The 16,440-nt window shown below is 34.5% G+C and overlaps 1 protein-coding gene across 4 annotated transcripts in view; it reads right to left on the bottom strand.

Moving 5' to 3' along the window:
* The window catches only part of LOC117779856 (integrin alpha-PS2), a 44,472-nt gene that overhangs the window by 19,474 nt on the left and 8,558 nt on the right, over window positions 1-16,440 (bottom strand). For all 4 annotated transcript variants that reach the window (XM_034616208.1, XM_034616189.1, XM_034616199.1 and 1 more), the window contains exons 3-4: window positions 5,854-5,978; window positions 2,740-2,837 (exon numbers count right to left, since the gene is read on the bottom strand). In XM_034616208.1, coding sequence (XP_034472099.1) covers window positions 2,740-2,837; window positions 5,854-5,978 — 223 coding nt within the window. The remainder of the gene's footprint in view (window positions 1-2,739; window positions 2,838-5,853; window positions 5,979-16,440) is intronic.

Genomic DNA, 16,440 nt, shown 5'->3' with positions numbered 1-16,440 from the left:
AGTGCCACAAACACCACTATTGCACCACTCCCAATAGCACCACACAATCCAATCGACGATCACCAATCACCAATCGCCGATCTGCGAATCGGCTATTTTTGATCGGGTTCACAGTGATGTCACCTTTGTGATCGCATTGAGTTCAAATGCCTTCACAAAATAAAAACTGTTAATTTGCTGATCATCTTTGGCATCGTTACCATTTAAAGATACAAAAAAGTGTAATAAATTCATCTACGAATTGAAATTTCGTGTACTATCAACTAGTTAACCTATTATGAATCAATCATTAAATTTGTATTTTTAATTATAATCTAATTTAATAAATCTTAGGTAAATGTTATCCTAACCTAAATCAAAATTCAAAAAATATCTCTCAGTCAAGAGAGACTAACTTTAGATACATATATATCATATTATAACTTATCGTATTATATGAATTCATATGTGGATTGTATCATACGCTTATAAAGTCTGTCTTTTGTAGCTTTTGTTGTTGTTGGATGATGTAGTTCAAGTTGGCAATCGCTCGCAATTGGTGCAAACATAAATCGATGGCCTTTTAATGGGCATTTGAAGGCCAGGTCAGCAGTGGGTGCCGCACATGGCGGAAGTGACCTGGACATCGATGGTCAACAGAAAGGAACAAGGAACGTAACTGCAACAACAATGCTTAAGTGTAACAAAGGGCGTCATCTTTTTGTTGTTTGGGCCATCAATGTTAACGGTTTTCTTATGTGCTTTGCCAAATCAAATGGGCCAAATCAAAGTTAATTGAGAACTAAAGTGAAAATCAAATGCCTCTCTCTCTCTCGCTTTCTCACTCCTCTTGTTCGTGGGTGGGTGGCTTGGTGGTTTTTTGGCTTTTGGCTTGGCCAACAACGCCAACGCAATTAACCAAAGTTGCGACTGGGGCACACCTTAAACAGAGCACACACTCTGTATTGTTGTGTATTGTTGTGTGTTGTTGTTGTGTGTTTGTGGTTTACTTGACGCAATCCAAAGAAACGGCCACGTTTAATGCGACCACAAAAGATGCCAACAAAATCAAAACGCATTCAGAATTTTGCTGTCGCCCAACACAAAACAACAAATCAACCAAAAGCAACAACCACAACAGACAAATCAGAACTTGTCAGAGCAGCAGGCGCGACTAGAAGATACCCTATACAGCTGTACTCCGCTCATAATGAATTGGATGCACCCTAGCACTGTTTTTTCGACCATAAAAGTTCATAGCTTGTATATTTCTTAACCAAAATTTCTGAAATTTTCAGTAAACTTAGACCAATAGTTTATATATATATTTACAAAGAATCAAAGCTTAAGCTTTAGAACTGCTTTTTTTATAAAGCTTTTAACAAATTGACTGCAGTATTTTCATGGGATGAAATTCATATAACTTGATCTACATTGACAACTGAAGCTACCTTTCCTTAGCCTTACAAGAGTACACGGTATAAGCACACACACACACACACACACACACACGCACACACATGTAACGGCATTGCACACCCACCGCAGCTGACATAAAAATAGAAGAAGAAGAAAAAATGATACTCGCATACGACATTGTCATAAAAAAAATGTCATTTTGGATTTGTTTTCCTTGTCTTCTTTTGAGCTCACAGTTTCATTTTCAGTTTCAGAGTTAATGCTGTCGCCCACCTGTTTGGTTTCAGCTCCATTTTCATCTCCCATCTCCCATTTCCCATTTCCCATGTCCCAACTTTACAGTCTATCGACTGCTTGCACTTTCAATCCCAGGGGCAGGCAACATGGATGTTGTTAAAAAGAACCTCCGACCGTCATTTAACAAGCTATCGCTGCGTTCTTCGATGATGCCATCGACTGCGCATTAACATCAAAACAATCAATCGGGAAGACGCAAGATGGAGACATGAAGGTGCTGGAGGTGCAGTCAGTTAGTCAGTCAGTGGGTCAGTTCACTGGGCGGTCGGTCGTTGAAAGCGAGAGTCACATTATGGTGTCACATTAACTCTGGCTTAACAACACTGAGAAGCGTTAAAACAACATTCAATTCGATTGTGGCTTTAGCTTTTGTGGCTTGATGGTTAATTTCGTTTTTTTTTTTTTTACAATGTATGCTGTTGGAATTGGTGTAGAACTAGTTCAAAGCTAACGACCTTAGCTCATAGTTGAAGCCACATGAATACATTCGAACTTAAAGCAAGCTGAGAGCTGTTTAAAATCTCTAATCGTAATGAGAGATATATAAAATGTACTCTTGAAAATCAATATCAAATTTTTTTATTTTAATCTTATTATCAATATTAATATAATATTATTTACAATATGATCTATATCTTAATAAATTCCTTTTTTTTTTAAATTCCTTTTTTTTAATTATGACTTTTTTATTCGATCAGTCTGAGCTTTATCACATTCAAAAACTAAGCAACTAAATTAAATCATTCTAAAGCATTTGGAATGATGCTATATGACATATTTTTAATAGGTTATTTTGACCCATCTCCTGTACAAAATTTGCGCAATGATCCTAAGTGACAAAAAATAAATTTTTTAGGAGACGGTCTTTTTGTATTAGTTAAGGATTTTAGAAATATTTTACATCAAACAGTCAGTTTCTTAAAAAAATATCCCTTACGATCAGTTAGCAAAAAGGGGTCGATATATTATTCTAAAAAGGTTCTCTGTTAGGACTCTGCGAAGATTTAGTTAAGGTTTATTTATAGGTATTTTTAGGGTACTTACCACAACCAAATCACTATGTCTGCCTGTAGCTACTGTCGCTCCGAGCCATTGATACGACTTGCGATCAATGACTTCGCTCTTGGTATTGCGATTGTTGCCTGAGAAAGAGAAGGAAGCCAATTAGAAAATAGACTTCAATTAAAATTTATGCATGTGACCAAAAGCTGGCACAAATTCGTGTAAGCAAAATGTATACTTTAAATTTGAAAGCGTCGCACATTTAAGACAAAAGACGCGCAAAGAAGCAAAACGAAATTGAACGGAAATGAAAAAATTGCTGAAATTAATATGTATTCTAAAGTGGGGTGGTCAAAGATGAGGGAAAGACCCATAAGCGAAAAAAGAGGAAGGCCTAAGAAATATTAAAAAATTTAAAAATAATAAAAAGCAAACTAATTAAGTTGCTCGAAACAAGAAACAAGGCACTTAAGCAAATAATGGCATAATGGCCACTTCCGTTCATGTTTGGCAATGATTTATTACGATACCATATTCTAGGGGTAGTGCTCGGTGAGTTTTGAGAGTGCTACAATAGACGAAATACGAGGACTTGCTCATATAAACATATACAGGGTGTCACGAGGTGTTGATTGAAGTGCTTGCAGAATTTGATTGAATGTCGAGTAAATATAAAAGCAGTGAAACTAAGGGATGTTGAGCGAATCTGTTTTTAATGTGATATGATGGATGAAAATAATTAAATGAAATACATTTTCTATTATAGAGATATTAGTATTTATAGAATTTATAAATGAATAGAGATTGAAGTTAACGAATGAGTTTTTAATTAGATGGGAAACTATTTTAGCAAAGCAGTATAACAACATAAATACTTAGTGAATAAATAGTATTGGTACAGCAATTAAAGTTGAATGGAAGTGATTTAACCATTAAAGTACAATTATTAAAAAGCGGAAAGAATTTCAAGTGAATGAGTTGATGTAAAATGAAGTACATAAAGTTAAGGTTGAGTTCTGATTGATGAAAATTTAACTTAAATTTAAGATGAGATAAAAAACAATTTGCAACTGGAAGCATTTATGTAATGTTGATTTTCAAGTTGATACTGAGCTCTCAATGAAATTTCTTCACCAGGTTGAGACGAAACTGAACTTTAAGATTGAAAAACATTTCTTAAGAATTCTGAGTATTGAAAAACATAAGGATTAATTGCGTTGCGTTGCATTAACTCAAAATCTGCAAAATGATTTAAAACTGAATTCCAGTGAATTGATTAATGAATTTTCGGAAATTGTGTGAGAGTTTAACTTGAGTGTTGAGTACATATGAGTACATTTGTATAAATTAGTAGATGAATATTTATATGCAAATGAGTAATCTGTACATGATGAATCAGTTAACAAATTCATCTGACTAGACGGTTGACTAATTCTAGTACAACAATGTGAATGTGAATATGAATTATTATTATTGATGAACCCACCTGTTAGCTGAATAAAACACCTGTTGATTTTCTTTTCTTAAATTTTGATGATTTTTTTTTTAATGTTTTAGCAAGCATACGATAGAAATATTTTGTTGATAGGAATAAAAATGGGTTTGTCGAATCTTAAGAGTAATATTAGTAAGCTAACCGAACGCCACTTAGGCCCGATCAATTTATGCATCTCACTTTGGGCTTGCCCATCATCACCAGTCATCGAGTTGCCAGTCCTTTTTTTTCTCCGACTGCGGCACGCGTCAGCAATTTCAGTTTTGAGGTGTTGGCAGCACCACCAAATGCACCGCCAGCACCACAGCACCACCGCCAGCAGCAACAGCAGCCACAAAATGAAATTGCATATTTATGACCGGCTGTTCAGATGCTTACATGACAGCCTTATGCAAAAAAGCAAGCAAGAGAGTTTCCAAGTGAGTCTGAATCTGCACGACTATTAGCTACCCATTCAGTGGTATAACATTTGTATGGCTTCAGCGTGCTTTGTGAAATTTTCAGAATATAAAATTTATATATTAAGAAAGAGATGGAACAAGTATCAAGACTTTAGTTGTGGGAATGCAATTGTAATCAGTGGGATAGAAAAACGCTAACTTATGCATCGGAACAGCTGATAGATCAGAGAGTTACTTTTGATAAGGCGATGGTATATGCCTGAAATAAATTAGATATAACAAGATTCAGGTCTTTACTTTGGGATTGAAAAAAGTATGGAGATAAAAGCATTTAGCAAACAAGGAACTTGACTTTAACAGAAGAGCTGAGAAGAAGTTTGACATGGAATAAAGTTTTTGACTTAAGAAATTCAATTGAAAACAAGGGGGAAAAAGCAGAAATTACTAACAGGCATGACTATTGATTCAGGAAGTTGTCTGCTAGACTTTACAGGGTATAAGAACATTATGCATATGAAAAATAAAAACGCCGCACCACTCCATTGCCATCATCATCGCCGTCATCATCATCGTCGACAAAGCGAATAATTTTTATTTGCGCATCCGTTGTTGCAAATTGCCAAGAGGAGTGAAAAGAGGAGAAAGAGACAGGGACAGGGACAGGAACAGAGATAGAGACAGAGACAGTGAAAAGGGTAGAGACAGTTGCTTATGAAGGTGGGTGGGTTTGATGGCAACTCTTGCGGGCTGCGTTCCGGGGGAGGACCTTGAAAATGGGCGTCTGTTTATTTTAGAGGCCGCCTGTTTATCATTTCCGTTTGCGCTTAAGGAAGTTGGATGCAAAGAAATGGCAACAGCCACAACAACAACCACAACCACACTGTCTAAAAATAATAATAATAATACTCGTAAACAGCAGTTAAGCACAATTTGTTCCTCTTTCGTTTTCTTTTTCATTGAATTTTTCTTTTTTCCTTTTGTGCTGTTTTGCATTTTCGCATTTTGCATACTAAAAACGCTGCGCATGCGTGTGAGCCATAAATAACTAATTGCATTTTACGCTGTTGTCACTGGCGCCAATATCAAAAAAAGCCAACGTTGAGACTCAATTGATATGGAGACTGAGGAGAACGAGAAGACGGAAAAGACCTAACTGCAACTCGACGACGATTTGTGCCCTAAACTGGCGCCAAGTCGAGCCCCACTTGAGCCACAGATTTCCAACAATTTCCCACCGAACAAAGTGTGTATTAAACATACCTTTTGAATCGAATGCAACCAGCTGACATTCATCGTCTTTCATTGTGCATTTGAAGACGGCACCAGCCTCAACGACATTCTCCTGATACCTGGATGTATCGTACTTGGGTGCACCCACAACCAAACTGCAAATAAAATTAAAAAAAAAGAGAAGATTGTTGAGATACATTTGAATGACTTGAAGGGTGTACAAAAACAGATAAAGATACGAATACAGTTACAAATAAAGACATAGTTAAAGATGCAGATAAAGAAATAGATTGGATACAGTTACAGATTGATAAATATTATCTGAATTAAAGATAGAAAAAATATTTATAGACAGTTATGATTATGTTAAAATACTGATAAAGTTAAAGATAGCAATACAAATATAGGCTCAGATAGGTACATATCTTTAAAGAAATAAAAAAAAAATAAATACAGATAAAACACAGAAAAAGTAAAAGTGTTCGTATTAGATACAGATACACATACAAATATTAATATAGCTAGAGATATAGATGGAGCTAAGGATTAAAATACTGATATATATTACCTAAATACAGATATATTAAAGCTATTGAAATAGATATTGATACAGATATGTTTAGTTTGAAAAAATACGTGCATATATATTTGGATACTGTAGACGGAGTTAAAGATAGTTGCAAATGCATAAGCAAAGCTTAAGATACAAATATAACTATGTACATCTTCAGCAACAGATGCATAGATACGTTTCCATCTTAACTCGAATTTCAAGGAACGACTAAAGAAAGATCAAAGCTAAGTTCTGACCTAAGACCAGAGTCAAGTGCCCATTCGATGCCCATTAACAGACTTTATTCGCATTGCATTCACTTTGATTGAGTGCAACAACATTCACTCATTCATTCAGTTATTCAGTCATTCATCGAGCATAGAAATTCAATACTCATACTTTGCACGACGCATCTGTGCGGATTTTTCGTTTCTTTCTTCTTGTATGTATTTTTTTTTATTTTTTATTTTCGCTTTTAGTCAAACGTCAAATTGTTGCATGTGGGCAGTGACTGTGTGGCAAGGGGAAGGGAGCAGAAACAGTGTGGCAGGGAGCAGGGCCGTTTTTAATCAACTCTCAAGTGTTTGATTTGCCCGTTGCGGCTGCCAGTTGTTCGTATTCGTATATATTTATTTAGAGTTGAGTTCAGTTTTATTATTTTCAATTTTAATGAAGTCCCATTTAGTGCACCCCAAAGCAAGTCGGCCCTTCAATGGGTTTTTGCCGCACTTCCGCAATGAATGCTAATGACAGCTGTCAATGTGCGTGCCATGATGTACTACTCACTACTCACTACTCACTACTCACTACTGACTACTCACTACTCCCTGTATAAGAATACTCTTACTTCTGCCAGTAACCAGAGCCAAATGGGCGATCTGCCTCTCTCTCTGTCCCCCTCAGTTTCTCTGTCTCCCTGTTGGGTTTATTTTCCATCTTTTGTGTTGAGGGTGCTTCTATTGTCAATGGTCATTCATGGTTACAGCCAGCATAATAAGGAGGTACAGCTAGGGAGTGAAGGAAAAGGATCACTCTTCAAGCGAGTCAGAAGACAAGGAGTACATTTCATTTATCCCCTAAATATTTTTAGCACATTAACTTATATATAGAATCTGCTGTTAAAGCGTTTTCTGCCTTTCAAATTCCACTATTGATAACAGGAGAAGAAGAAACCGTAGAGCTTCTTTTCTATCCCTTCATGCATTTTTAAGATTCCGTAAATGTAAACGTTATATTAAAATGTATTCATTTTAGCACAATATCTTATGTAAATTTCTTTAGCAGTTGGTAATGTTTTATTAAATAATATTATAGACATACAAAAATTAAGGAATGTTAAGACTAACTAACTAACTAAGATTGATACGCGAGCTGATCCAAAATCTTTTTTTGGAGAGAGAGGTTAATAAAAACTTTGATTTTTTAGCGATTATCAAAATAAAAACCTGAGTATTTTACAAAACTCCAAAAAAAAAAAAATGCTAAAATTATGTTGAGAATATATTATATACATAACTAGAATACCGATATCTTAAGTCAAAAAAAAAACGTTGAGGATCCACAAGATCTAAAAGAAATGCTAGAGCTACTATTTTGTAAGATAATAACACTAAATATAGTATATATACTGGCAGTCACTTGTTTAAAACTATTAACTAAAATCAAGGAAGCTTTTCAAAACAGAATACAGTTCTATTTTAAAACCCATTTTTATTTAGATTTACTTAAAGCCCTTTTTACATATTAAATAACCAGTTTAAAATTTATATTGTTTGACTATAATCCTGTCTCTATCTATCTATCTCAGCTTCGCTCTCTATTCGATATATTGCTGACATCATGGCAAACCATTGAATCACCATATGATCATTCTCGCCGAATATAATTAATAGCAATTTGTGAACACACAACGCAACAGGTTCCCCTCACCAATGAACCCCTTCCCTTCTGCTTCCCTTTTCGTTGACTCAATTGAGGTCGATACCAAATTAAATTCAATTGCATGCCTCAAGCAGATTTCGGAACTTATTTGCATTTCGTAAAGTCTATATTTAAATACATATAGATAAATACTCATTTACACATACTATATTTATATAATATAGTATATATCTCTCGTTAAACTCATCAAACTGTAGTGTGAAGAATGCGTCATTCATTTGTGAAGAAAGTTGGGATCTTTGCCTCAATTGATTTATTAATCATGCAAATCATTTTGGCATTCCGCTAATATGTTCAATAACAAAACAAGCAAAAAAAAAAAAAATGAAAATAAATTCTGAATAATTCCACAAATAGCACGAACAAATATTACAATGCCGAAATTTAACAAAAGGCCATCTGGAATTGTTGTTCTTCTTTAAAATATGTAAAATACTTAAAAGTTTCGTTAACAGTTGCAAAAGCAGCCTTGAAAATAAATTAAGAAATGGGAAAAGTTTTAAACAGATAAATTTAAGAACTCTTTGTATTGTTAAACACGTAAAATTTAAGAAGTCTTCAATAATTATAATTTTATGAACACTTAAGAAAATTTTAGTTTGCATAAGTCATGTAATAATAAGGGTCTTTTAAACTAAGCCGGTTCATGGATTAGAAATGGAATATCTATTTTTTATATCTTAGAATTCTTAAACAATCAAATTATGCTGTTCTGTTTATTTAAAATGTAATAAAAAAAACTTAGCTTTGCACAACAAATTGTTGCTAAAAATTGCAGTTCAACTAATTCGTTTAATTTCCATACTCTTGAATACCAATAGAAATACTATAACATTCAGGGGAATTGTATGAGGGATCGTATAAGGGGGAAAGATCACATGGGGCTGGCGTAATTTTCAAATAAAGCAGCACGCGTCAGTTTTGTATGTATGTGTGTGCAATGAACCACAACCATTACAACAAATACACACACACACACACAGACACAGAGAGAGACACATATAATAAACCTTATAGAGCTGAATGCACAACAAGTAATCAAAATCAATGCGCTTCAATTAAAAATGGACAACACACAAAACATAAACAAAAGAAAGAATAGCAAAGTAGAGCTCAGTTTTAAATAAACGAATATTGAATACCTTATACAATATATAACTCTATATAGCCTTTAAATATACTATAAATATCTGTTTTATAACAAAGCATATTTGCAATCTCAAGTTTGAAAAGTTTCATAATGTCTCTTCTATGAATAGCACTTTGGTTAAATATAGTATTGCGATTTATCATTTGATCTGGATGCGGTTTGGTTAAACTATATAAAGAAGAATATGTATAAAGTACTATATATAGTATTTCAGTATATACCTTCATCTCAATATGCGTAACATACAATCAGCACAACCTAATGATACCCTATAATGTATACAAAGTATTCTAAAGAACAAAGTAACGTGATGAATGAAAAAAAACATCATGAAAGGCGCCAAATAACAAAAAGTAGAGACAAAACCAAAGACAGCTTGATTGAGAGAAACAAAAAAAGAGAGAGAGAGAGAGAGAGAGGGATAGAGAGAGAGAGATAAAATCGCGCGTGTCTGGCGCGCCGTGAAAATTGGAAAATTGTTTCAATTGTTTTCAGCCAGGCAAACTGTTTTTTGGGCCATGTCTCAATTACATCAACAAATGGCCAAAATGCATTGCAAGGCCGCACAAAAAAAATTAAAAGCGAAACTCAAAATGCATTTTAAATTGAACAATTTTCCACACACGCACACACATACGCCAGAGTGTGTGAGGAAAATTTAAACCGAAGCCATAAGGAAAAGCAATTTAGCTGGAAGTGGCAAAAGGAGACAATGGACAACAATCGAACCTTTTGACGCATCGCGCATTGAATTCCAAATTCGACCATCGATTGCAGTTTGGTTATTCGTTGTTGGATACCCTTACAGAAGGCATTATAATTTTCTCATGATGTATGTAACACATTCAAGAAGGCGTGGCAGACTCCATCAAATATATATATATTCCTGTTCAGTACGACAAACTGTATAGGTTTCACCATATACTCTTTGATTCTATGCGCATTTTGAAGCTTTTTGTCGCAAGTGATCGGATCGGTTTCCTATAACTGCCATAGGAATGATCACCTGAAACTTAACATATAGTAAAAACATATGATATAACAAGATGTAAATCGGAAAAATATATCTATATGTATATATATATATATATATATATATGCCATAGGAACGATCGGTTAAAGCTCATCATATAGTATGAAAAACTTTGTTGTTTCTTGAGATATTTTTATCAAAAATGAAAGATTATGTATTTGTTATTGTCTTATACATCCTGAACAAAGTTGGTTGAAATCTGATGACTATATCATATGGCAACCATAGGAACGATCGGTTAAAGCTCATCATATAGTATGAAAAACTTTGCTGTTTCTTGAGATATTTCAATCAAAACTCACAAATTATGTATTTGTTATTGTCTTATACATCCTAAACAAAGTTGGTTAAAATCTGATGTTTATATCATATGGCTGCCATAGCAAAGATCAGTTGATTATTGAATACAGGGCACCGCAAGGGTATCAAATCTTCGGCGTGCTGATATTACCTATATTTGTTGTTGCTGTTGTTGCTCGTCGCGTGCAGCAGCCGCAATAAAAATTATGTTAAAAATAAACCAAGTATTTTTTTTCTCATTTCTTGTCGTTTCTTGTACCTTTAATGCGTCTTTTGTGGCAAGCGGCAAGGGACGCAGTTCATGCAACACATGCACAACATCCGTTCCGCAGGATAGCACGGGCTGCCCATGCATGTGTGTGTGTGTGGGTGCTGTGCGTGTGTGAAGCTGCGCATGCTTCCTGCCTGACTCTCAGACTCCCTGACACTTTGCCCTCTGCCTGCCTGCCTGCCAGTCAGTCATTGAGTCAGTCATTTAGTCAGTCATTCTGTCATTCTGTCCGGTTGTCATGCAAATGCAACTGTGAATGAAAACCACGTGCACAGTGCCTGCCAAATGTATGTGGTCCAATGCGGCAGCTGTCATTGTAGCTGTTGATCATTGATCACAACGATCTTGAATTGATTTCTAACAGGATCAAATCTGGTATGATCAATGAAAGTTAAATGAGAAGAAAAGCAAAGGAGGAAGAGTTATAAGAAAAAATTAATATTTAAGAATAGATCTTCTTCCGTTAGACTCACTTTTAAAATGGGTGACACTCCAAAAACAATTTTAATGATTGAGTTAGTCTTGTAATAATAGAGAAACTCAATACGGAAGGCAAACACTCGTTACCCAGATATTTATTGGAGTGTTATTTATGAGGAAGACAAAAAAAAATATTTTTGATTCTTAGCCTTAAGGTTTCGATCAGATAGAACTCTAGAAAAAAATTGAAAATGATTCAAAAGCTTCTTAATCATATTACATTAATAAAACAAAATACTGAATGCTATAATCACAAATTCACTGATGCTAAAGTAATTCCTAAAAAAAAGTGTAGTCAAAATGTACAAATATTTATATATTTTTCCTGAAAGTTCTTAAATTCATTTTTAATTTTATATTACTAGCTAAAAGATTCCCTCGCTTAAATTTCAAATCTTATCAGCTTTTTGAATATTCTTCTTAAGTATTCATGCTTAACTGATTGTTTAAGATTTCACGTAATTTAAATAATATAAAATAACTGAGATTGGTTTCAATGGAGATAACATAATTATCTTCTTACGCATCCAAATTATTTATTGTTAAGTGTGGATAAGGCAGTTAAGAGTTAACTTTCCGAGATGTGCGATTATATGTTAACTTATCTATGGAACGCCTCTCATTCGTATTATCTACGCCAAGTATTTCCAGTCTACGCTATCATAAGACAGAGCATATACATTTGGCACGCACTGTTTAAACGTTAAATAAACGGGGTATCTACTTGTATTTAATTTAACAAAATCGCAAAGTCATTTTCAAGTTGGCTTAGTGTGGGTACAGTGTTTGTTTTGAGGTCGATTCACGGAGGAAAAAGGAGAAGAGGAGGAGGCGGGATAAAGGGAGGGTTTTCTCCTTGCACGAGGGTCAAAGCACGAGGGCGTTTCGGCGCTAAACATGTGTGTGCCTCATTTGTTTGCTCTCACAGTGTCGGGATAGGGTCTTGGATAGGGTCTGGGAAAAAGTAACTGTTCACACGTGACGCTGCGCCGGCGCTCAACGTGCAACGTGCAACTTGCCCCGTTTTGCCTACAGTGTTTATTGTTTGTGTGCGGCCAGCGTTCATTGAGCCAGAGATGCGATCATGCTGTGCGTGTGTCTGTGTGTCCGTGTGTGTGTGAGTGTGAGTGTGTTTTTCCAACACCTTTTTTACACATTGACACTTCCGTACACTGATCAAAATTAAAACAGCAGCTCAAGAGAAAGATAGAAAAATATGGTTGTTTTATATGATACTAAGATTTAGAATGCTGAATATTTGAAAAACACAAGATAAATCGAATATCGAGAATACAAAATTTGAATGCTGAATGAATTTCATAATCAAAATGGCATTCCGTTTGAAAATCGATAGAGTTTTTTTAAAGTTATGACTGTTTAAAGTTGGTCCGACTTTCAATTCCTATACTAAAAATTAAACAGTTAGTTTTGGTTAATGGTTTCGGTTTTATTCACTGAAAAAAAACAAAAAAAAATTCTTAAAAGCAATAATATTTGTCTAAAATATTATAATATATTTTTAAAAGACGAAAGTTTTAAGTTATAAGTAAGATAAAAAACGAAATATTATATTTAAAAGAAAAATACATGTATTAAAAAGAAATCCATTAAGATTTCCTTTCTAGTTTTGATACACAAATCTTAATTTTTTACTTTTTTTATCAGTGTAAAAACGTGTTGAACTACAGGATGCAGTAGCTCCTCCAATAATGTGTGCCCACATCTAAGCTGATTCCCTACGATTTTTATCTTTATCGCCACAACACTCGACTCCGCAATCAAGCGGCAATTAAAGCCGATAGACAGATAGAAAATGAGGGAACTGAGTAGGAATAGTCAACATTACAGACTGCCAAATGCCAAAGTGTATAAAAGTACAGTAAATATTTGAAATCAATTACGTTTCATTGTCTACTCGGCTACATTGGCTACATTGGCTGCTGTTTCTGTTGCCTCTGTTTGCAATTTCATAACCACAACAAAGACAACGACCGATCGAATCGACGGCAGCTGGAATTGAAACTGAAACTGAAAATGGAAAATGAAAAATGAAAAACGGAAAACTGGCCTCCCATTTTTATAGGACAACGCTCGAAGAGAACGAGGTTAATGGGCAGACAGACAGGAAATTTGTGCAGTTCCTTAAGTGATCCACAATTTATTACTCAACTCGCATAACTGACCCAATTTTACTGATTGTAAAACAGAAATCATTTATCGATAGATAGATCTATCAATAAATGCAAGTAGATAGTATATAGGTAGCATTAAGTGCTCTTTTTAACAATTAAAGTTAAATATCTTAAATAGTTGAAAGCACCATTTAAAGTAATGAATTCTTAAACTTCGGAGAGTTATTAGTATTATTTTAATTTATTAATATTTATTTGTGCTTCCCAGCGCTAAAAGTATAATGTTACTTATAATTTATCAGTTTTATAAAAGAATAATGATACTTAAGCCTATTCATAAAGATTCCTTAATCCTTATTTTTTAAGTCATCATAATTAGTTGTTTTACATTCTTTTTTTTTTGTTTTATTGGACATTTTTTTTTTTCCTAAAGATATAGTTAATGTGGTCTTCATTTTGGGAAAAACCATTGGACTAAATATTATATCAATTAATTATTTGTTGTAGGTGAAAATTATTTGACCCTAAATTATGTAACGCTGACAATTGTTTTTAAGTTTTAGGGTAGATCGTTCCACAGTCGAACAGCATTAATGAAAACATTTGATTTGCGAAACTATCAAATATATATGTAAGGGTATTCCCAATTTAAAATTGCATTAATTTTATATAAAAAAAAAGATTGTATGCTATTTAAAAGTCTCTTACGTTTACGTACTAGAAAAGGAAATATCCCAGATGTTTTTAAATGATGGAGTAACTGGAATATCACCGACTTGCAAATACATTTAAGACAAAACGGATCTGTGACTGATTGTCAACCCTATATATGTTATGCATGGTGAGTAACCCACATTTTCTTAGCCATTTCCAAGCGGTGCAATGTGAACAAGGCCAGGCTAATGAGCAGCAGGCTGACCGGCCTGAATGCGTGTCTATAAGGAAACCCGGGCCAGCTTGGTCAAGTGAAGCAATTGAAGCAGCCACCTGCAACATGTGGCGATCCTAACGGTTTGAGTGTCTTGATGATGACTTATTTGGCCAATTGGGTGAAGCGGACGGCGGTTTGGCCAACCTTGTGCCGAACACTTGACCGTAAATAGCACACGCACAAGCTCTAACTATGTCAGCCAAGCAGATACAGATACAGATACATTTACAGATACATTTAAAGATACATTTACAGATACAGATACATTTGTGTGTATTAATTGTTGCCGACAATGCTTCAGGGCAAACCACATTAGTCAATGGTTTACCTTATTAACAATAACCACAACTAGTTACAGACAATGCCACTCTCCCTGTCCCCCTCTCCTGTCACAGCCTCTGCTTCTGTCTCCACCTTCGCCTCTGTATCTGTATCTCTATCTCAGTCTGTATCTGTATCTGTATCTGTCTCTTTGTTTACGCGCATTTAACACACAATTATATTGTGTAGCAGCAGTTGAAGTCAGGTAATTTTCAGCTTTAAGTGCACTTTCAGACCTCACTGAGTCTGTGAGTAGGCGGCGGAGAAGATGAAGCTGCAGAGGGAAGAGAGAAGAGATGAAGGTGGAGACAGAGTTGCACTGTGTTTGCCCTGAGTGGAACTCAACAAACTTAAGCTCAGACAAATACACATGTGTTAATTAGAAGACAAACCTAAAACTCAAAGACAACAATTGTTGTTATAGTTTTCCAGAATACCCTACACTTGTAAGTGGATTAGCAAAGTTATTAAGCAACTTCAAAATCGATATTTTAATAATTACTTAAAGCAATAATTTAAGTCATAGCATTCCAAAAAACTAAAACTGAAAGCTTCTGAAAAACACGACATATAAAGAGACTACGTGCCGGCTAAAATATGTTGTAAGATATTTTTAAAAGAATCGCAATCAAAATGACTTAAAATCAAACAAAAATGTTGCATAAAGATACTTCAATTTTGACAAGACAAATTTAAAGTAGTTACTATTAAAAGAGGTTCAACTAACAGAAGTTAAACTAAAAGAATTTTTGCTTAGAGAAGCTCAACTAATGAAAGTTTCACTAAGATCATAAAGAAGTACTGTGTACTCTTAAGAACTTTAAAAGAAATATTGACTTAAAAGCGAAATAATATAAAAAAAACATATTCTGAGAAAACTTTGGTATACCGACATTACTTTCCAGCCTTCATAAACATTATTTATACACAAGTTTAATATATAATCATACAATAAATGGTAAAAAATAATGTCATAAATTAAAATGCTTTGTTATGAAATCACAAAATAATCGACTTGAAAATATTTAAATTTACCACAATGGAAATAGAATCAGTTCGTCATAAACAAGTGCAAATTGTAGGGTATCTGTCTATATATGCTCAATGGCATTGCTGTAGCCGTTCTCTGTTAACCTGTTACAGCCTAGATACTGTGTATCTGTAGCTGTATCTTAACTCTTGGAGGTCTCCCAAGCACGCACGCAATGCTCTTTTTGTGCTCTCTGTTTATCAGCGTCTGTTTATTGAATTGTAAACATTTTAACGCTGCATTTAAATAATGTTGCTCTTGTTGTTGTTGTTGTTGTTGCTGCTGTTGTTGGTGTGAAAGCATTGGTAGCATTTAAGTGCACTTAAAGTCACAGACGATCGAACTAAGATGCATATGAATTACGAGCATAAAAAAAGGCATATAAACAAATAAACGACGTATGAGTTTCCTTTAAAAATCGTAATTCTTCAAACGACATATTCGCTTTAAAGCTTAAACTCTCCATAATAAAAGA

This window comes from Drosophila innubila, chromosome X, assembly GCF_004354385.1.
Source record: "Drosophila innubila isolate TH190305 chromosome X, UK_Dinn_1.0, whole genome shotgun sequence".
In the NCBI taxonomy this organism is placed as follows: domain Eukaryota; kingdom Metazoa; phylum Arthropoda; class Insecta; order Diptera; family Drosophilidae; genus Drosophila; species Drosophila innubila.
The sequence above is the reverse complement of the archived record's forward strand: the minus strand, read 5'-3'. Positions and strand labels throughout refer to the sequence as shown.